The sequence below is a fragment of the Aythya fuligula genome, chromosome 16, assembly GCF_009819795.1.
Source record: "Aythya fuligula isolate bAytFul2 chromosome 16, bAytFul2.pri, whole genome shotgun sequence".
Lineage (NCBI taxonomy): Eukaryota > Metazoa > Chordata > Aves > Anseriformes > Anatidae > Aythya > Aythya fuligula.
Genome location: NC_045574.1, coordinates 7,158,753 through 7,180,542, shown reverse-complemented (window position 1 = coordinate 7,180,542; position 21,790 = coordinate 7,158,753). Strand labels below are relative to the sequence as shown.

Below are 21,790 nucleotides of genomic sequence, written 5' to 3'. Positions count from 1 at the left end.
TGGCATGGTTTTACATCTGGATCATGGTGCCATCTGAGGTTATCTGAATCTCCCCAAAGCTTCCATTTCCTGTGCCAAGTCAGATGGTCCTGGAAAGCATATGGTGTGGATCAGACCAGCAACACCAGCATCTTAGAGCAATACATCTTTAATTCCCCAACTACACTCCAATTATTCAGCAAAGCAGTGCTCTCGGGCAACTGCTGTCTGTTACACTAGATCAGAACTGTCACTTAGAGAGCAAACAGTGCTGAAAAAATGCATTTCTGGTCAGAAAACTGAAGGCATTTGTTAGCAGCTACTGAGAAGAATTAGCATTTCTGGCTTCTAGTAAGAAGCCAGATGCCTGCACAAATTCTTTAACTTGAACAAATCCACTTTGACTGATCAGAGGATGTGTCAAGTCCCGTCAGTCCTGGGGCCAATTGAGTCCCATGGCCACCTACTGCCCGTGTTAATAGGAAATCAGTTTTACCACCACAATGGAAAAGGTAACGTTTTTGTGCCATCAGCCTGAGAGCAGAAGAGTTCCCACATGACAGGCTGATTGCTGAAGCTTCACTTGCTGTTTGAGGACCAGATTTACTGTCCTGTGGCAGGGGATAGGAGTACATTTGAGAAGCCCCCTGAAAAGGCAGCAGCTGAACGGATCAGAGAATCAGAGAATCATTGAATCATTCAGGTTGGAAAAGCCTTCCAAGACCATCTGGTCCAACCACCCCCCTACCACCAATGTCACCCCCTAAGCCATGTCCCCAAGCACCACGTCCAACCTCTCCTTGAACACCCCCAGGGACGGTGACTCCACCACCTCCCTGGGCAACCTGTCCCAACGCCTGACTGCTCTTCCTGAGCAGAAATATCTCCTCATTTCCAACCTGAACCTCCCCTGGCACAACCTGAGGCCATTCCCTCTGGTCCTAATGCTAGTTATTTGTGAGCAGAGGCCGACTCCCAGCCCCCCCCCCCCCCTTTCAGGTATTCGCAGAGAGCAATGAGCTCTGCCCTGAGCGCCTTCGCGCTCTGACCATTTCGGCCCACGCCGCTCGCCGTAGCTCTCGGGTCGTATCGGGAAGCAGCGGGGCGGTGCGGCGCGGGGCCTGCTGGGACATGTAGTCCTCCCGACCGCGCCGCTGCATTGGAGCCCGGTTGTCCGGCGCCGCCCGCGAACTACAGCCGGCGGCCGGCGTCTGCCCGCGAGGATGGCGGCTCCCTTGGTGCTGGTGGTGCTGGTGGCCGTGACGGTGCGGGCCGCGCTGTACCGCTCCAGCCTGGCCGCCTTCATCGCCGAGCGGGTCGAGGTGGCGTCGCCGCTCAACGCCTGGAAGCGAGGTGAGGGCAGGGCCGGGCCGGGCCGCGTTCGTTGCCCGCGCTCGTTCTGTGGCCTCTGCGGCTCGTTCTTGTTTCAGAGCTGGGTGGCTTCAACGGCATCGCTGTGGGGAGGTGGTGTCCAGGTACAGAGCAGGTAAAGCCCTGCAGGCGGTTTAAAGTGTCACAATAAATGTCAAAAGCATGGATGTTTTTGGTGCCCTGAGGCCTCTGCTTCACACCGTGTAGCACTTCCACGTACAGCTCCCAAAAATGCCCTTGTGACAATGGGGACTTTCTAAATTTCGCCACAGAGCATCAGGTTAGGCCTCTAGACAGCGAGGAGCACGGGACCGTTCAACCCAGACAGAACCCCGTATGGAGGAAGTACCTTTGTGGCAGGAACAGAATCTCTTGTCCCAGCGTATTGCTGAACCAAAAGCCTTTTGTTGCTTCCTGCGATCTCCTGCTTCATCTCCCTGTGAACAAACGGACCTGTTCTGCATCGTTTCTTTCACTATAAAACCTGTTCGCTTCCCAGGGAACCTTTGTGCTCAGTAAGGTGGAGGAGACCTTGCAGAAAAAAAGTGTGCAGGCGTAGTGCAGTTCAGGCTGCAGAATGTTAGGAAATTTCAAGGACAGGTAAAACTTTTAGCTTTGCTTGGGAATTCTTTTCTGTTCTTTCATATCTGGTTTCAGACATTTGCGTCTTCTCTATATCTAATTAGGCAAAAAAGTTAAAAATGTGTGTTTTATTAAGCTACGCAGGTAGCTAATTCTCAGTGACCCCTGAGAATCAGCTCTAGAGGGTTTGGGGTCCATTGGTCACTGGTCAGATTTCAAGAGCCATCTTTTAAAAGCCCAGGGCTCATTTCTAAGGCCAGGCCTGTTCAACATCTTTATCAGCGATCTGCCAGCAGCAGGGAAGCATCCTCAGCGAGTTTGCTGATGGCACTGACCTGGGAGGTGCTGCTGACTCCCTGCAGAGGGCTCTGGAAAGATGGGAGCACTGGGCAGTCAACAAAGGGAAAGGCCAGGTGCTGCCCCTGGGACGGAACAGTGCTGGACACAGGCACAGCCTGGGAGAAGCGTGGCTGGAGAGCGGCTCAGCGGAATGGGGCCTGGGAACTCCGGCCCAGGCAGTCCCAGGACAAGCAGCCAGGCAGTTGGACTTGATCTTTGTAGGTCCCTTCCAGCTAGGCTGTTCTCTATTCCAGCCTGAATTGTTTGTCTAGCATAAATACCGTGTGTCACGCAAGAGGTGACTTAAAATCAGTAAATATCATACATGTGATTTATATACAGCGAGTTGCAAAATATTTCAGCTATAACATTGTTAGTTGTCTGAAACAAATAGCGTGATTGCATGGCAGAAGTAAGAAAACAATCAGTTCTCGCTGATGGTTGATTTTGTGAGATTTTGTGTCACCCATTCAGATAGTGATTCCGTGTGGGATACTCATGAACGTAGGTGTTTCAAAAACTGAATTTTTATTGTCATGAGGTTTTTCTCTGCCAGCATTACAGGATTCTCATGCAGGTGTTTCTTTATGTTTCAGTGGTCGAAGGATTAGCTCTGTTGGATTTAGGGGTCTCACCATATTCTGGAGCTATTTTCCATGAGGTTGGTATGCATGCTTCATTTTAAATGCGATATTCCAGGGGTTCATTTGTTAGCCTTACTGCTTGTGACTTGGCAAAGGCTGAGGATCTGTTCCATCCCAAAGACTTCAGAAAATTTGGAGTTGTGTAGTTGTCTGTGCAATAGTTGCACCTATTTGATCCTGCTAGCAGAATCAGGAGATGCAGTTCATCACAGAATAACTAGTTGCTAAGCAGCTGATAGCCAGTGCAGTATTTGTGGTGTGTAAGGAGAATCCAAGAAGTAAAATATGTTGTTCACATCCAGATTTTCTGTGAGCAGAGGCAGCAGCAGGGAGAGACAGTGCCACTGGCAGTGTGAACACAATTTTGCTGGATAGCAGCATCTTGGGTTTCTGTATTTACAGAAATATTAACTTTAGTACAAACAGACAGTATATTTATTCCTCATTTTGGAAAGCACATCTTCCAAACACCTGGGGGGTTTTGTGCCCTTTAATGGTCTTATTTGATATGAAGGTAGACTCGAGCATAGTGTCACCCAGGTGTGAGTCTCATACTTCATGTATCTCTGAAAACTTTTGTCAATAAATTCTGCTCGGAACGTATTTCTCACAGACTGAAGTATTTTCACATGCTTTTTTATATCATCGCTTTATTTTAAAACTATTTTAAAATAAATATATTTTCTCACAGTGAAGACTGAATTTACACCACGTAAATGTGATGCCTTCAGATTAAGCTTTTCTGTCAAAGGAATATTTCAAAACCTGCTCTTCCTCTTACCCTGGAAGGGAAGAGCTGTTGGGAGTATGAGGATAGATAGGATCTGCTTCAAGTTTTTACATGCTTTCTTTTTACTTTATAAAAGACTCACCCAAACAATGAAACTGTCTGTGCAGGAAATACTTTCGAAAAACATGCAAACAACCTGAAAAAAGAGAGATTCTCTAGGAAAAAAAAAAAAAAAGATTTTCTAAAACTCTTCTTTATATATTTCTATTGTAACTCTACCACCATTGAAAAGGTGAAACAGAATATGACTTCCAAAGTTGATGATGTTTTTAAGAAATATATTGAGAACTTTGCAAGGAAAAAGATGAGTAAGTGTGATTTTGATTATTCACTTTACTCTGAAGTAATAGTGTTGAGGAAGAGTCTAAGGAAAATTGCCTTTTGCAGTCTCTCACCTTATACTCCATTGAATTGCCAGTTGTTCTATCCAAATGGAGACGGACAGTATTTGACATGGGTTTCTCTTCTGCTCTCTCTTAGACCCCGCTGATAATATATCTCTTTCACTTCCTGATTGAGTATGCTGAATTGGTCTTCATGGTGAGTGCTTCTGGAAAGTTCCTCTTGAAAGGTCTCATTCTGTGAAGTGCTGAGTACAGCTTTCCTTTTGCTTATCAGTCAGGGACCTTCAGTTGTCTCCCTGGAGTTCAAATTCGTGCTGACCTCACACTTTCATTATAAAGGCAGCATTGTGTATACAAACCCGAGTTCACGCTTTTCCCTTGCTTTACAATTATTTATTTATTTATTTATTTATTTATTTATTTATTTTTGTGAGTACTTTTGTTAGGTAAGTATCCTCTTGGAGGGACAGGAAGTTGACCTTTGATTTCCAATTTCAAAGGTTACCTCTTGCAGGTCAGAACATTTTGCCAGCCCCCCTTGCCCAGTCCCTACGCTGCCATGTTTCGCATTAAAACCCACTCCCAAATTCCAGGCCTGCAAGGAGAATGCAAATGGGTTAGTAATCCAGATGTCTCATTGTTGTAAACTATTCTGTGAGTTCTGCATAATCCAGGACAGCAATCACATAGCTGGCTGTGCATGCCACCTGGTAGAGCCTCTCTCCCCAGCTCCCTGCTGGGCAGCCTCTAGTAGTGCTAACGGTGCACTGATTATTTCGATGGCTGTACTGCTGCCTGCTGAGTTTGGGACAGCTCAAGACACTGTCATGCTGGACAGCTGGATTTAGCCCCCTGGCACTGCCACAGTGCTGCCCATGCTCTGATTAGACCAGTGATTCTCTGTTATCCTTACATACTTCTTTCCGTGAACATTTTCTTTGCCCCATTCTCTTGTTCTGTAAATATTAGTATCTGATACGTCTCATGGCTACAGAGGTTAGCAGTGGTGTGTGAACACTGTACAAATCAGCAAGCTAGTTAGTGTTATTAAAGCTTGTTTTTACATGATCTGAGTCAGATTAGAGTTTGCTCAGGATTGCAATACTGACCAATATCTGTTTCCAATTCATTTATTTTACTTACAGTTTGTCTACACCTTGCTTTTTTAGATAACTGATGTACTAACAGCTGTTGCCCTTTACTTGGCCATCCAGGACTACAACAAAGTTGTGGTAAGCTGACTTGCCAGTGTTGCTGACCCTCTTCTCCCAACGAGTATACATATTTTATACCAAAGAAAACATACCAGAAGATGCAGTGTCAACCAGTCCTTGTTGCTTAGCAGATTTACCTGCTTAGCAGTAAATCTGCACATACCTGGATGATCACAAAACAAAAACGGGGACTGAATGTTGTAAACCAGCTGAGGTACTTAAAGTTCTGTTGTGTCCATATTACAGAGTGAAGCAAATTAGTGTCCATAGCTATTGCATTGCACTCAAATGATGATTGCAGCAGTGTTTATTCTTTGATCTGGAAGGAATTTAAAGAATTTGAGAAATTCCCAAGAATACAATATCCAATACAATGCAGACAGCTCAAGGGACACAATAAGCAAGAGGGGTGTGAAACTTTAGAAAATGTATTGAAAACCCACCTTCAGTTGTTGCAGCAGTTTGAAGTATGCAGAATTACTCAACTATGGGTTTGGGAAGACTTGAGTGATCACTTTTCTAACTTCTGCTACAATCTTCTGTATATTTTGTAGCTAGGAAATGGAACGTTTTATCCTGAACCTGGCTTCAGGATGAAACATTGTTTATGTTTGCACCCAGTGTGTGTTAATAGAGGTTCTGAAAATGTGTAAAGGAAGGAACAAACCTTCTAAGGATGCTGAGGAGATGTAAATCGTTCTGCTGAGCAAGATGAAAGTCCTACACCAAATATAACTTGTTCCCTTCAAATTATAAACATATTTTTGGGAGTGAGTGATTCCTCCCAGTTTTCTCTTAAGTAGCTCAAAGTACATTTTGTGTAAGCAGTGCTGTGCTCTCTGCATTCCTAGACATGTGGTGATACAGTACTAATATGAACAGGGGCACTACATTTTCTACATGTGTGGTCTCCCATCTACCTGGGCACTTGTCCTTTGTCCACTGAGGCTGAAGAAATAACACGTGATAGAACTGTTGATATGTAAAAAAATCCTGTGTGAGAGTTATTTCGCTTGTTGAGAATTTATTGCCAGCATCTCTTTCCTTTTGTCTCGCCGTGACATAGTTCAGTAAGTTCATAATACAGATTTCTCCCTTGTCTCTGTAGGGAACATCATAAAACAAGATATATTAAAGAGAAAGATTTGGGATCTCTAAAGGAAGTTTGACATAGAGGTATCCATCTTCAAAATAACGAGGACAGTGTAGTTCTGTGACTTCATTTCTTTGGGCCTCATGTGTTGAGCAGTGAATTTACAAAGTCAACTTATGTATGTTCTACAGTAATGAATATCCTAAGTGATAAGAAACAGTGACTTTCCTCATCTGACAGTTTTTGGTCATTCTGCCTTGTACAGTTCAAAAAGCAAAAGCTCCTAATAGAGCTGGATAAATATGCACCAGATGTGGCTGAACTCATCCGGACACCCATGGAAATGCACTACATCCCCCTCAAGGTAGCACTATTGTGAGTATTGCTTCTTTCAGGTTGTAATAGGCTGCTTTGATTCTTCTGCTCTCCTTGGGCTTTGTCTGATTTGGGGTTTCAACATTTGCTGAAGATTTTACTTTTTTCATAAGTTCTAAGTTTCCTATTATGCATAAAAGTCTCCCCATCCCTGAATAATTGGTTTCAAAGTGAAAAGCATAGGCTTTCCTAAATGCATGCTGCTGACAAGAAAATTTACTCACGCCTCCTAAGAAAGGCTTAACATGATGAGATCAATAATTTGGTAGCAAGAATGTTGTGTCTCTGTAGATCACAATTTATTTTGCTGGAATGCTACTGTCATCAGAGTTGATTTAATGCCTTCGAAATATCTAGTGTGTCTTTTCAGTCAGGATAGTTTTGGAGCAGTCAGACAAAATGTTTTCTAGGTATCACAAGTTGAACATCCCAGAACTGAGTATAATAATGCAAAGATATTCCAGGTTGACTGTTTAATAATGTCATGTCTTGGTGTTCCTCTGTATATTAATCACTTTTTAATTTCAGAAAGCATCAATTAAATTAAAATAAATAATATGCATATGAAATATTGCAAGAAAGAATTATTTTACCTCTAAATTATTGTGTCAGAAAGATTAAAATGTGGCTGCATTCTGGAAGGTAAAGATGTTTAGCGTTTGCTGCCTTTCCATAATTCTAATTAAAATGGGATGGATTTTCTTATTTGTCTGGTTTTATGCTCAGATCACGTCATTATGGACCTAAGTGATTGCTCTGACATAGTAGGAGTGCAAAGATGCAATTGGGTTGAGGGAAACACTCTGGTAATGTACCAGGAGGATACGTTCCCATCTTGCTATCTTCTTATTTCTGTTAATTCCTCAGAGCCAGTAAACGTGAGAAGCAGAAAGCTTACTTCAGACCCAGTATTCCTAGGTTTGACTGAATAAATGCACAATGTCTCTGAAAAGCAAGGAACGTTTTTGGTAGTCATTTTCTAAGACAGAATTTGCATTTTGGACATTGTCCCATCTCCTTTTTTCCAGTGTGCTCTCTCTATTCATCTGAGTTAATCTGATGATGAGAGAAACCCATAAAACGTAAACAAACAAAAACAAATTGCAAATTGCATCTGGTTTTCCTTTCAATATATTCTTAATTAGGTTACCTCTTTTGAGTTGTCTGAATGTAACTTGAGCTTTGCTCTGTTTCAGCTATCTGTTAAACCCCTACACTGTGATGTCTTGTGTGGCAAAGTCCACCTGTGCCATCAACAACACTGTCATTGCATTCTTCATTTTAGCTACAATAAAAGGTAACGCAATGAAGAAAAAGCATTTATTTATGTCTTTCTATAAAGATTAGAAAAGTAATGGAAATCAAATCTGCGTAGAACTTTACAAATCTGATTGCTACAAATATGTGAGTGGGACACATCAGCCCTCGAATGGAGCAGTAACTTAGTTCTACTTCAAATCACAACAGTCCAAGAGACTTCATAGTCAAGTCAAAACTTAATTTCATCTCAGTGTACCTAGGTGATTCCCTTCTGAATATTGACTCCATTTCCCAGATGACTTCAAATAGTTTTCTGTTTGTGAAGAAGTCTGTCTTTGCATAGAAGTCTGCTCTTCCTTTTGTACATGAATACCCATTTAAAATATTTGCCTTGAGCTTTTATTCAAAAGCAAGCAGTTACCTGCAAGTATTTGACTTTTACTTAAAGTTGTAACCTGGGTTTGAAATTAGCTAATTGAGTTTTGGCTAGGCAGAAACAGTAACCAAAGGCCTATATTAGCCCAATTGAATAGACTGTGACAGAATGGCTTTCATTAATTCTGTACATTCAGCCAGGTTTCTGTTCCTCTTATGAACCCCTGTGCTAAAGTCTTTTGGCATTTGTGCTAGTCACATAAGCTTTAGGAGTTCTCTGCTGGATTATATGAAATGTCAGTTTGATCTGCTGTCTGGTCTCCAGCAGTGCCCAGAACCAGACATCACAAAGTAAGCTGGTATAGGTTATTGTTACTAGTATTTCCAAAAGAAAATTTTCCTTCAATTATTAAGTAGGGGGTTCCATTTAAAAGCATTTGTGAAAGCAGATGTGCAGGATCCGCTTATTTAAACTGAATTTTGCTGCTCATTGGTAGTTTAAGGCAAATAGTTTTGTCATATACAAAATTGTAGTTGCTGTTCCCTGTGTTTTCTCCTTCACTGGGAGAGTGGCAGCCTCTAGTGTTTAAAGTCAGCAAAGAGAGAATGTCAGATTATGATTTCTGGGTACCGATTGTTTAGATGTATACAGAATTTAACACAATAAAATATAGAATAGGGTGGTTTGTGTCTAGGAAAGTGTAATTGTAGAATGGAGAAGACTCATTGCTAGGAAACTCTATACTTTACACAGATGGAAGCAGAGAGAAGCTTACTGTTTGATGTCAGTCAGTGGACACAGGCTGACAACGGACAGGCTAGCCCAAGGCGTAATTGTCAAGTCAATGCACCCAGTTTTGGTATCTGTAAGATAGGGATAATGCTCCTTCCTGTGGCTACAGATTTTCACTTGCTGTCTTTCACAGAGCTTTGCTGAGGACCCTCACTCATTCTGCTGACCAGGGCATCCAGCATGCTCAGTGGGACACAGCTATTATAGCAGGCAGCTAATAGCAGACAGCTATTTCATGCAGATATGAATTAAGTGAATGCATTCCCACATACAAAGAGCAGCCAACGTGGTCTATATGTAGACTGAATTACACAAATCACTTTCTGTATGTGAATTATAGGAAATAGAAACCAGTCAGTGGTTCTTTCTCATACAAGTCATTGTCCTTTCAAAATGTAGTTAAGAAAAGGCTACTCTCACAGACACATTCTGCTACTCTTTATGTCATGTTCTGATATTTGTAAACCTATCACAGAGGATTGTGCATTTCTTCCTTTTTAGACTTCCTGTCTGTAAGGTTGTATAAAATATTACTTACAAATGAACTTATTTTTTCTCCTTGCAGGTAGTGCCTTCCTCAGCGCTGTATTTCTGGCGTTAGCAACATACCAGTCACTCTACCCTATCACGTTGTTTGCTCCAGCTCTACTTTACCTTCTACAGGTAAATGATTTCTAAGTATTAATATCTGTTGTCTTACCGTAGCTGTGCAGGAACAGTTCTTAGCTGTTGAGAGTGAAGTCAGGGGTAGGCCCTGAGTTGCAGAAAGAGTGACTCTCTCCTCAAGCCATGGAGAGTTTACAGCCTTAATGGGGTAGCCTTTGCATAGAGAAGGTGGAGCAGAAAGTCATCTACAGAACTGGTTGGTGTTTAGCTTGCCTGAAATATATTCTAATCTTTGTGTCATGTGAATTGCAACAGGGATTTTAGACCTGGAGAGTTTCCTTTGCACTGACATGGGTCACTGAGCTGTGTTAAAATGAAGAGCTGTATGTTTGAATAACCAAACTCGGAAAATTTAAGTGTAATGGTAAAAGTCATGTGCTTGTGAAAGCAGCTGGTTTCACTTATCCTATTTCCCTCCCTGTTAACAGGACTGTGGTTGAATTCCCACAGGGCTGACTTTGATCACTCATGGGTGCACAACACCTCTACAGACAGGCACTGCTCCAGGCAAAACCACCCCATCAGTAGGCTGGTAGGCACATCTGCAGGCACGGGTAGAGTTTAAAGCCGAGGCAACCCTTTGCTAGTGTGCAGATTCATCAGTTTGCCTGCATGCTTCGCCAGTCTCTGAACTTTTGTAAAGTTCAGTAAAATGACATAAAGAAGAATTACAATGTGCTGAAGGAAAAACTGATTATTTGCTATTCTTATCCTGATGTAGGAGCAGGGAGAGGCTGTAACCACTAGCAGATGACTCTTATCCTATATTCACAGATCAGTTGGCAATTACTTTTATGACAACCAACTTCTTGTGATCAACCAACCAAAAAATCATTTTTATGATTTTTGTCATTCTTGAAGTCATGCTGTTAAGCCAGTACCAGTCTTGGTTGCTTCTATCCTGTTTTCCTCATGTTTTTTATAGTTAATCTTAACTACAGGTTCATCACAGGCTATTCTCAAATCCCTGAGATTCAACGGGAACAGAGGCAATTCTTGTCCATTCTCTTCCCCCAACTATGTCTTACTTTTTTAAGGATTTTGATTTTTCTTACTCTTTGCGAGACAAGAACTTCTGTTGACTCAATATTGCTTTTCCAGTTAATGTTTAGGAACATCTATTTTTTGTTTTATATGTTGTTACCATTTCAGCTAACTTTAGTCTGAGCTGGTTTTTATTCATGGCAGTAGAAAAGTAAAAGTGTTGTGTTTGCAAACAGCAACAAGTGCTTTGATATATGAAAGCATGATTTATGACTGACTTGAAAGGGGAATAGGCTAGTGTGTCTTCTTTTACCTGGATTTGTAAATGAAGTTTCGTGTTTTCTTGTTACAGAATTAAATAGCTTATCTCCAGTAGTTTCCAATCTGTCCTGCCAAAAATCCTTGCATGCTTTACAGAGAGCCCATGCCAGTTAGAGTTGGCTCTCTGTACATCTCTTGCCAGTACAAACCCTACCAGCAAGTGGAAAAGCTGACTTGGAGCTGCAGAACTGTGAGCAGTTCCCAAGGTGTTTGCCCCTGTGTATATACTTGTCTTTATAAATGCAGTCAGGGAATCTTAGATCTCTTGTAGTGAGATACCAGTATGTCTTGTTATGTGATAAGGGCTTGCTGTTGACCTGTCAAGGTTATGTGGCAGCAACAGGACTGCAGCAGTTGTCTTTGTCTAAAGAGGCAACCATTGAAGTGGCTCTGTTGTGCTTAGAAACCCTCCTTGTTCCCTGAGTTTAGCAGAATATGAGTTCCAGTCCATATGGCAGGGAGCTGACCTCACGGGGCAGTTGGTCACAAAGCGTGCATCTCAGTCACATCAGGCAATGAGGGTTTGTGGAGGAGAAGGCAAGCAGCAGAACAATACTGCAAACACATAAACTAAATTGTAGATGTGAGGAAGTGTGTGCGAATCTCACGTTGAACACCTGAGACTTGACTCATTTGTAGCATTACAAGCAGAAATGGCCAGCTTAGCATGTCGATTTTCAAGCACAGAAAAATATGAACAACATGTCTGGCTTAAATGGAGAGAGTGAAGAACATCAAGCAGATTGTGCTTGAAAGTTGCTCTTCCCAGTGCAGCAGTTTCCAGTATTTGATGCTTTCTTTCAACAATTTGAGAGGATGTTCTCAACAATTGGACTTTCTTGCGGCTTTCCAACTGATGCGGGATATCTGCCTGCTTGTGTTTTGTTTTCAGCGTCAGTTCATACCGATAAAGCCAAAAAGTAAAAGCTTCTGGCTCTACACCATGCAGTATGCAGCCTTGTACCTGTGCAGCCTGGTAGTAATCATCTGCCTCTCCTTCTTCCTCCTCAACTCCTGGGATTTTATCCCATCTGTTTACGGGTTTATGTAAGTATAAAAATTCTTACTATTTTTGTGTTGTTTCATACATATCACGCATGTGTCCCACTCCCTGTGGATTTGTAAAATCATCTGTGATTTTACTGGCAACACAAGAAAAGAAAAAGTGTGTGTGGAGGAGCCGTGCCATTAGCCAGATGCTGTTAATAAGTAGCAGCAAGAATTAGATAAGACAGGAAATGTTTTCCACCAAGTACATTAGAAATGGATTTGTTTACTGAGCCACTGTTGTTGTAGTATTTTTCTCTGAAGACGTCTGCTCAGGAGTGGTGTAAATTCTGCTGGGGTCATGTGAAAGGATGTTGTTTCCAGGTTGTCACCTCTTTGGTTTCTCTTCCACAGATTTAAAATATAGGTCCTCCTTTCAATACCACATCATGATCAATTAATAAAACAGAAGCAGGGCAGTAAAAAACAGCCACTTAAAATTGTCTTTTCTTTTCAAATTTCAGCCTTTCTGTTCCAGATCTGACACCCAATATTGGCCTTTTCTGGTACTTCTTTGCAGAGATGTTTGAGCACTTTAGTCTTTTCTTTGTATGCGTATTTCAGATCAATGTGTTCTTCTACACCATTCCCTTGGCAGTAAAGTTAAAGTAAGTATGTTTCTTTGCTAGTTTGTTTGTTTGTTTGGTTTTACTCCTGTAGTTGTCCAGTGGAAGTTTATAAGACTGGCATCAGATGTCTGAATCTATGAACCTGAAAAACTGTTTTTAATAGAGCCGATCCTCATTTCCCAAAGTCTCAATCTTTTCCTCATAAATAGAGTAAATAGTGTGTGCTGGAATTTAAAGGGAAAATGCCTGTTATGAAGCCATGTACCAACAGGAGTGGTGGTGCTCATTAAACCCCGTCAAGAATACTGCCTCTTGTTTTCAGCTCCTCGGTACAAGAAAGATGCTGATAAGCTTGAGCAAGTGCAGTGCAGAACCTAAAAGATGGTCAGTGGTTTGAAGGCTGGCGAGCAGCTGAGGGAACAGGGCTTCTTTAGCCTGCCGAAGAAAAGTCTTAGGGGATACCTGATAGCATTTCAACACCTAAGAGGAGGCTACTGAGAAGACAGAGCCTTTTGCTGAGATCGCTGAGGTGAGAAGGAAGTGATCATAAATTGAAAGAGGGGAAATTCCAACTGGATATAAAGAAAACAGTCATCACTTCGAGGACAGTCACAGTCTGGAGCAGAGATCTATGGCTTGTTCTTGGAGGTTTTCTAGATCTGACTGGACAAAGCCCTAAGCAGTCTTGTCTGAAGTCAGTGTTGACCCTGCTTTGAGGAAAAGATTGGACTAACACCACACTAAGTCCCCTTTCTCACATGGGCTGTGACTGAGAAACCTGCTGCTGCTATACACTTGTACACTCTTGAGAAGGCCTCTTTGCCATCTTACCAACCTGCACTCAGATTTGGAGATGGAAAGATGATTTTCCTGAAAAGTATTTCCTAAGCCATGGTCAGGTTTCTGTGGAGACAGCAGTCACTTGTGCCCCTGCTGGAAACCCATTCTGCTCTGTATGTTTTTGAAAAACTAAAAGTAGCCTGGGGTCAGAGGTAGTAACCATCACTTACATGACTCTTCCTTGTGATTTCAACATAAGAAAATGCCTCCATATCTCCTGGAGGTATATCAATTAAGATGTTCAGAGTGCTATATGGGACTTGGGAGCCTGCATTTCCTAACAAGTTTCTGCAGTGGAGATATTTTTCAGGATATTTTCCTTCATCTTATTTCCCTTCCTGCTGCTGTCCCAAAGAGCTGCAGTGGCATTATTGTTACTGAAAGCTGAGATGAAATGTAGTGGGCCCTGTTTTTGGAGGTTATTCTCGCCTTAGGTACAAGTCAGTCCAGTTTCACTTTTAATTTTTAAATGTGATTTAGCACCATGGATAGAGGATAAAATCCATCTCCCCTTATATTCAAAATATGAAAATTTGCTTCATACCTGTACTTAAAAGTTGAATCTAAAGGTTAGTCTGCCCAGAATATTATGTTCTCCATCACTTTTCATTTTCATTTCTCTGCGCTACTGTAAAGCTGGTTCACTCATTCCAAAAACAAAGCTGCTTTTTAGACCCTACAATAGCAATCCCAAGCATCACCACCTCAGCTCTTTATAAAGTGCACATCTAGAAGATGCTTCCTATGTTTTTAGTCCCTTTCTTGCATGCAACACACAGAAAACTACATGCACTATATACCTGAACCTGGGAAGGATATTTGAACTGACAGTCCTCTGACAATGAGGTACCTTATCACTTTGATGTTGAGAAACTATTTGAGCAACTTGATTTGTTGCTTGCCACAGTGTAGTTAACTCAGCTGGAATCGTCTCATTCATTTTTCATAGAAACTGATTAAAAAGAAATACCAGACCCCTGCAGTGATCTGTGCAGATCTGGGAGTTGGACTCTGCTATGAAACAGGCATGTTACATGCGTCAAAAGAGAGAGCAGAGGTTTAGGCATAAAGGTCCCTGCTCCCTGCTTGCAGAAGCCAGTATAGTCTAAAAGCAAGAACTCACATCTGGAACTTCAAGTTCTTTATTGCCAGAAAAAAATGAAAACTTGGGGACAATCCTAGCAGCTCAGTCTGTCCCATCAGGGGCTCATTTGGAGAGAATGGAGTACCAGAGCCTTTTAAAGCCTGTCCCACAGTATGTTTGTGCCATTGCTGATCTTTATTTCCAGTTTGCAGAGACCCGACTGTGTCCTCTTACCCTTTGTGTCTTTTCCCTTTTAGGGAACACCCTGTGTTCTTCATGTTTGTCCAGCTCGCAATCATTTCTATCTTCAAGTCCTATCCCACAGTGGGAGATGTTGCACTGTATATGGCCTTCCTTCCAGTCTGGAGCCACCTTTACAGATGTAAGTTCTTTGTGTTTGATTGTTTCTTCTCTGGAATGAGAAAGTGTCTGCCCAATAATTTGTCTCCACTAAGCCAAACCACGCCTGTAGTCCTGCAGGCTCTTGTGGATTCCTTGGGCTATCCGGAAAAAAGCTTGATTTCTGGTGATACAATACAGTCTGTAACATATGTTCAGGACTAGGGTTGTAAGAGGTCGAGGAGAGAATTTTCACTTGTACATTATCTTCCCCTTCCAAGTTATTCTGAAGATTTTTATTTTTTTTTGTAAAAACCTTTTATAGCCCTGCACAAAAGATGTTCCTTATGTAAGCTACATCCATCCTTTCAGTGTTTCACTCCCATGTAAGGGTGTGTAGAGTGCTGCTTCTGCAGTTGATGAGTCCCCTAGCCTTAAAATCCCACACCTTGCAGCAGTTCTTTGTTTTGCATCTGCTTGTTTGCTTAGAGTAAAAGTAACTGAATTACTCCAAGTGTTTGTCCAGTCTTTCTTAAATGCTTCATAAAGAACCTGTATAGTTCTTTAAATCACCAGAGAACTACCTGATGATTTTCAAACTCTGACTGTAGAACTTGTTACAATGAGGAGATTTTGCAAGACTGCCAGTGTAGTGCTCCTGGAAGTGCTGTTTTTTCTTGTGTTTCTTGCCAAAGTCAGCTTAAACAAGCTGCTTTGAGCAATCCTGCCGTATTGTCCTTGGCTTTGACTGCAGTCTTCTCTGCCCAGGGTCAAGTTTGTGCATGGCAGCCAGTCTACCTGTGTCAGGAGACATAACTGGGACTCAAGATGCCAGAGTAGTTTGCATATGTTTGGCTTTAGGCTGGTCCTCTGCAGCATCAGTAGTGGGGAGTAAGTGGGGCATTGTCTGCTGTGGAGGCCATCCGCTCCATTTGTTTCAGACTAAGGAAAGCTAAGGCCAAAGCAGCTGTGATGAAATAGAGCAGGAAGCTCCAGGCTGGCCCTGAGGATGTCACAGCCATAGCAGGTGACATATTTTTGAGAAATCCTAATTCAATTTAGGTGAGATGTATGTTCCAAACTTAGAGAGGAAGGCGAGTATGAGCGTGAGAGGGACAATCCCATAGTGAGTGAGCTATTAAACGAAAAGCTTAAAATGATGGATGTGAACAGTTTTGGATGTGATAATAGTCATAAAACGTCAGATAGTTCCCTTCAGCAGCAGAATGATCAGAAGTCTTTTTTGGTTAATTTCAGGGATGTTGAACTATAGCCAAGCACAGCTGCACAAGTGCCAGGATAAACTATCCTACTACTGCCAAAGAACAGAAAACAAAACCTCTTCTGGCCTAGTAGTTCCTAGCTCTTTTAGACAAAGTTGTATTTGTTTTTTGTCCATCTGGCACATACTCATGCAGACTAAAGGATTCTTGTATCTCCCAAGGGCATATGTTTGTCATCACATTTGGCCTATAAGAATGTCCTCTGTTCTTTCATTTACTTACCATCTTCTTAGAAAGTATGACTTTTCCTTATGGTCCACAGATTAGCTTTTTCTATAAGTAGTCAGCTTGACGAAGCTAGGGAATGGCATGCTCTGCTCTCTGAATCTCGATGCTGGTGCAAAGGCCCTTCTCAAAACTGCTAGCTGCTGTAGTGTAGACACCAAAACACAAACAAACAAACAAACAAACAAAAAACAAACAAACAAAAAAAACAACAAGGTCTTCAGAGGAAGAGTTTCTCTTTGGAAGCACAGGACGTAGAAGAAAAGAGCTACAAATGAAGGATTCACGCACAAGCTAAGGCAGAAATGTATTTTCTCCTTGAAACAAACAGTGAATGTCTTATAAAAGGTACCCAGGGGATTATCAAAACAAATTGCAAAAGCTTGATTGTTGCAGAGAAGTATGCTTTGGCAAGTGCCTGTCTGCCACTGCACATACCTGAAATACCATTGCTGGTTGCATGAGCATGGCTGTTCAATAAAGCTTCATTTTAATAACTTTTTATTTCTTTTGCAGTCCTCCGGAACATCTTCATCCTGTCATGTGTGCTCATTGTCTGCTCCCTCCTGTTCCCTGTTCTGTGGCATCTATGGATTTATGCAGGAAGTGCTAACTCCAATTTTTATTATGCCATCACGTTGACTTTCAACATAGGGCAGGTTAGTAGAGCAAGGCAAACCAGGCTGCACTTTGAGGATTGCACTGGATCGGGTGTCCTGCCAGCAACAGTGAATTCTGCAGGATGTGTCTGGCCCATACAGTCCAGCATAGCAGTTTCCTGCCTCTCCTGCTCCAGCTGAAACCTGCCTAGTCCTCACCTTCGGGCACACTAATGGGGAAAGAGTTCTTGTAGTGTTTAAACTATAGCTTAACAACCCAACTCACTCTGCATGTTACACAGTCTGCTGCTTGGTAGCAGAGGAAAAGCATCTCAGTATGACAGGGTAAATAGCACATGAATCGAGAAGAGAGAGAATGGAAAAGACCATGGGGCAGCGGCAGTGGGTCCATGCAACAGGCAAATGAGAACTGCCTAAATGCTGGGCCATGGCACCAATTTTTCTAAGCATGACACCTCACTGAAATGTAGGGCTGTGGGCATGCGTTTGGTCTCACTCATGCTAGGACTTGCTCTCCCTCCTTCTTTCCAGGCTGTGCCCTTCTAGATTCACGACTTTTACTGCCCTCAGAGAAAACAGAGCTTAGCAACCTTGGAGGATGAGATCCAATGTACACAGTTGCTACAACCCTTCCTAAGGCTTTCCTTCCTCTTTTCTGCAAGTTGTTATGGTCTGTAGATAATCCCCAGGTCCTGGGACATTTTCACATGTGGATGAGGAAATAAGGAGAACGTTCACTTGATGTTAAAGTTGCTTTGATTATCAGTGCACCTCAGCCATTTACATTGACATTGCATCTCCTAAAGCTAGAGGAGCAGTTTTGCCAGAGTCTGAAAAATCACTTGCTTGTATGTTCCCCAGCTCCTTGATAAATGGGGCAAGCACCCTCTGTGATATAAAACCCTCTGTTCTGTAAAAGCAGAAGGGGACTCCATGCAATGAGTAGAGTTAGCATATAGATGCATATAAGCCTTAAGAAAGGCTTATAGGGAATTGTGGTTTGTTAGCTGTCTAATTATACACCTTGCCATGGAATGAAAGGAACAGTAAAATTTAAATGACAGATAGCATTTGATCTAAGAGGATTTTATTTCCTACCTTAGAAAATCACGGCAGGTCCTGCGATGTATTATGCTCTGTGCCAATGCAGACAGAGCAAAACTCTCCTTTCTGATTTCTTTCTGAGAAAGAACTAGCCCTCACCCCTGCCATCCCCAGTTATTTCTTTTCCCATTAAGATATCTGCAGAGTCATTTAATTAAAAATAAAATCAACCGTATTGATGTAGCATGCCAAGTAGTGAGCCATAGTGTAATGCAAAACAAACAGACAAAATAAGCACTGCTGCTCTACCCCTTCCCTGGGCACCTCTACCCATCTCTGTCTATTTTCCTTCCAACTTTCTCCTCTGATCGCAGCAGCCCGCAGCCCTCTCCCTCAGATGTCACCCAGTCCTACATATCCTCTCTTCCTGCTGCCGAGCCTTCTTAGCAGCAGCTGTGTTTAACAGTAACCCAAGCAGGCTCTGGCTGACAGACTAGCTCTGTGTCTTCCTTTGTCCCCTTAGCAATGCAGCACACTTCAGGTGAGGCGCTCCCAGGCATGAATTCCCCAGCTGCGTTGTGCCAAAGCGATGTGCTAATGGCATCTGGTTATTAAGGACAGCACCTGCTGGTCTGCTTTGGGACTGTAACTGCTAGTTTGGTTTGGCACTGATGCTGTTTCCAGTGGGAAGGGAGGGTTGCACCACAAGAGGCTGGATGGCAAATGGCATTAGTGAGACAGCAGGGCACTCGCTGCTGCTGTGCTTACTGCAAAAGCAGTTTGCCCAAAGTGCTTTAGAAAAAACATCCTTTGTTTGACCACTCCAGCACAGCTGGCCCTGAGACCCACTCTTACTTTCTCACCTATGACTGTTTTTAGGCAAGGGAACAGTCAGCACTAGTGCCTCAACAAAACAGAAGAGTGGCCTGGGGAAGGCAGGGACCTCATGGTTTCCGTGCCAGATTTCCATGTTCTGTGCAGTTCTTGAGGAAGGTGCACAATGTGGCCAGTGGCAATACCAGCCTGAAGCATGCAAGGGAAGTCCCTTGCAACACAGGATGATGCCAGCATCAGTGTCTATGGAAGCGTGCTCTGAACTGGATCAGGGAAAATCTGGGGGTTAGCCAGCTCTGTTTCCCACTGAAAGGGAGCAAGTGTGCAAACAAATACACAGGGTTGTCTGCCCCACAGAGAGGGCACTACAGCACGGTGACAGGAAAGAGATGGAAAAGTGGTGAGGGTGCCTTTATCTGGTTTTGCTCCTGGACATTGTTCTGAGAAGCCACAGCCTTGACTTTCCAGCTCTTCCCTTCACCCCTCACCCTGGTACGTATTGTTAAACTGCTGAAACTTCTGTTTGCTAAGGCTGACCTGTGAAGTTTCTGCTGCTCCTTGCAAGCTTCTTACCCTTTCTGACTAGAAATGGCAATTGAAACGTACTTTGCCAGTCAGCAGCAGGGGACTTTCAGCATCTGGGTCGAGTTGCATGACAGCATTTGCATGCACAGGAGTCCTGTGGATGAGGCTTAAAGGTGGTCTGTAAGGCTGTAAACAATGTATGGACCTACCTTTGTCATACTTCTTGGCCTTTTTATGGAGCTACTGTCTCCTTAGCTGAGGTGTCTGTGGGAGCAGACTGGTAGCACAATAAATGGGTTAGTTGAAGTCTCCCGTAGTTTTGTACTGTAAGGCCATGGCCAAGGAGTATTCACAAGATCCCAGTGCCTCATCTGCAAAGCATGATGAGCAGCCAAGGAGCTTCTTAAGCCCCTTCAGGGTTTGTCACAAACACATCCCTATTTTTCTTTTGTTCTGAAGCATCACTGATGTGTCTGAACATCTCATTTCTGCAGATCCTGCTCATCTCAGATTATTTCTATGCCTTCCTCCGGCGGGAGTACTACCTCACTCACGGACTCCATTTGACAAGACAAGATGGGACAGAGGCCATGCTTGTTTTGAAGTAAGGATTGTATCCACCAGTCCTTGGGACATGGACTACTCTATGAACAGTAAAGCTTGGTGTATATGGGGTGGGTGGGGAAGGTTCCTTGGATGAGGTCTGAATTTGGGGATGATACCTACTGAAAGAAAGAGCTGAGGTTCTTCTGGGAATACCTTCCACAGCAGTGGACGCAGTGCAGGCTAAAAGCTGCAAGTAGAACCTGCAATGCCTCCACCAGAGCATCTCCCTGCTTCCCTCAGCTGTGCTTTTTGCCTCACCTCACCCTTCAACTCTGGGCAGTCCATCAGGAACTGGAAGAAGTGTTTGAGCTAAAACCAGGACTGAATCTCTGGCCCAGAAACAGTTCAGCCCATAAACGGTTTACTTCATTGTCACTGGTTCTTGGAGATATTTGCTTCTCCTGGAAATTTCCCCTTCACTGCTTTTACCAGTAACATTCCTGCTTGACACAAGACAATGTCTGTGTACTTGGTGATAAGCCCTGCCTGCAGATGCCCTTTTTTGGTTCTTCTGCTTTTGTGGGTTCTGGAAAAATCCCATGCTCAGACACAGTGGGAGCTTGTGAAACAAATGGGCAACCAAGGATGAATGACCTGTTGGAAGGAGGACAGCTGAAGCTGATGCCACAGGTAATAATCCTGGAGCTCAAACGAAGCTCAAACGACTACTAAGAACTGGAACCGGCAGGGGAAAGCAGCAGCAGGATACTGGGTTAACTGGTCTATCCCATTGAGGTAACACATACCTTCCTGTCAGAAGCTGCACAGAAACACTACTGTGGAGATAGACAACCACTACTCCTTATTCCTGTATTTTAGCAAAGCTTGGCAATGCTGGGCTTGCACTACACTGTTGTGATAATTTGGGGCAGCAGCCTGGACATGGAATGGGCAAGCTGCCTGCCTGGGCTAGGGACCAGGAGGTGTCAAAATCTCCCCTTTAAGGCTGCAGACCAACCTCTGACGGAGCCTCAGACGCTACTGTTGTGGAGTTGCTGGGCTCTTGGTGTTCCACAGCAGCTTATCAGTATAGGATAGCCACTCCCCAGTGTTACCCGTTGCACACAGTGATGGTATCTTGTGGCTGTGCATGGAGGGCCCCGTTCAAACACTGTCCCTTAGTTTCCTCACTGCTTCCCCCGATCTGCGTTCAGACCTCTTCACTTCAGAGCTTCTGCTGCTGCTCACCCCATGAATGTGACCCACCGCAAGGGAATACACTGGGCTCTACTGGTTGCATGTGGCACTGAGAATCATTACTGACGGTGTTGGAAGCCTTCTCCCTGGTGTTGGGACTGGAAGCAGCCACCGTGCCTCATTCATCCCAAGAAAAAATTTGAAGGGCTGGTGGTTTGTTGGTACAGAAACCAAACTGCATCTGGTACAGAGGAATTGAGAGAGCAACATGCCAAGGACCTTCCCAGGCAGTTTTATGAACAATTTTTTTTTTTTTTTTTTTTTTACAATTAAAACTTTTGCCTTATTGCACTGCTATTAGCGCTTTTGCCAGGGGACTTTTCTGCGAGTCCAGCTCAGCCCACCCCATCCTGCAGCCCTGGGCCGGGGGGGGGGTGTGCAGGCAGGGCTGCTCAGCTGCCGTGTGCGTGGCATGGCAAAGAGCACAATAAACTGTGCGAGTTTTAA

General features: G+C 43.3%; 1 protein-coding gene across 1 annotated transcript; it reads left to right on the top strand.

Moving 5' to 3' along the window:
- The first annotated feature begins 1,157 nt into the window (after window positions 1–1,157).
- On the top strand, window positions 1,158–21,575 carry PIGU (phosphatidylinositol glycan anchor biosynthesis class U). The gene is made up of 12 exons (XM_032198484.1): window positions 1,158–1,332; window positions 2,868–2,932; window positions 4,186–4,245; window positions 5,219–5,281; window positions 6,622–6,731; window positions 7,928–8,028; window positions 9,725–9,822; window positions 12,023–12,177; window positions 12,642–12,785; window positions 14,928–15,052; window positions 17,034–17,176; window positions 20,035–21,575. Exons 1-12 carry the CDS (start codon window positions 1,203–1,205, stop codon window positions 20,146–20,148), a joined length of 1,308 nt encoding a protein of 435 aa, XP_032054375.1. The 5' UTR covers window positions 1,158–1,202; the 3' UTR covers window positions 20,149–21,575.
- The last annotated feature ends 215 nt before the right edge of the window (window positions 21,576–21,790 follow it).

Bases quoted from the DNA above. Each gene is read 5' to 3' on its own strand.
- PIGU (XM_032198484.1), top strand. From the start codon at position 1,203: ATGGCGGCTCCCTTGGTGCTGGTGGTGCTGGTGGCCGTGACGGTGCGG. The intron at 4,246-5,218 runs GTGAGTGCTTCT...TTGCTTTTTTAG, and splicing joins ATGCTGAATTGGTCTTCATG to ATAACTGATGTACTAACAGC. The intron at 17,177-20,034 runs GTTAGTAGAGCA...TCATTTCTGCAG, and splicing joins TGACTTTCAACATAGGGCAG to ATCCTGCTCATCTCAGATTA.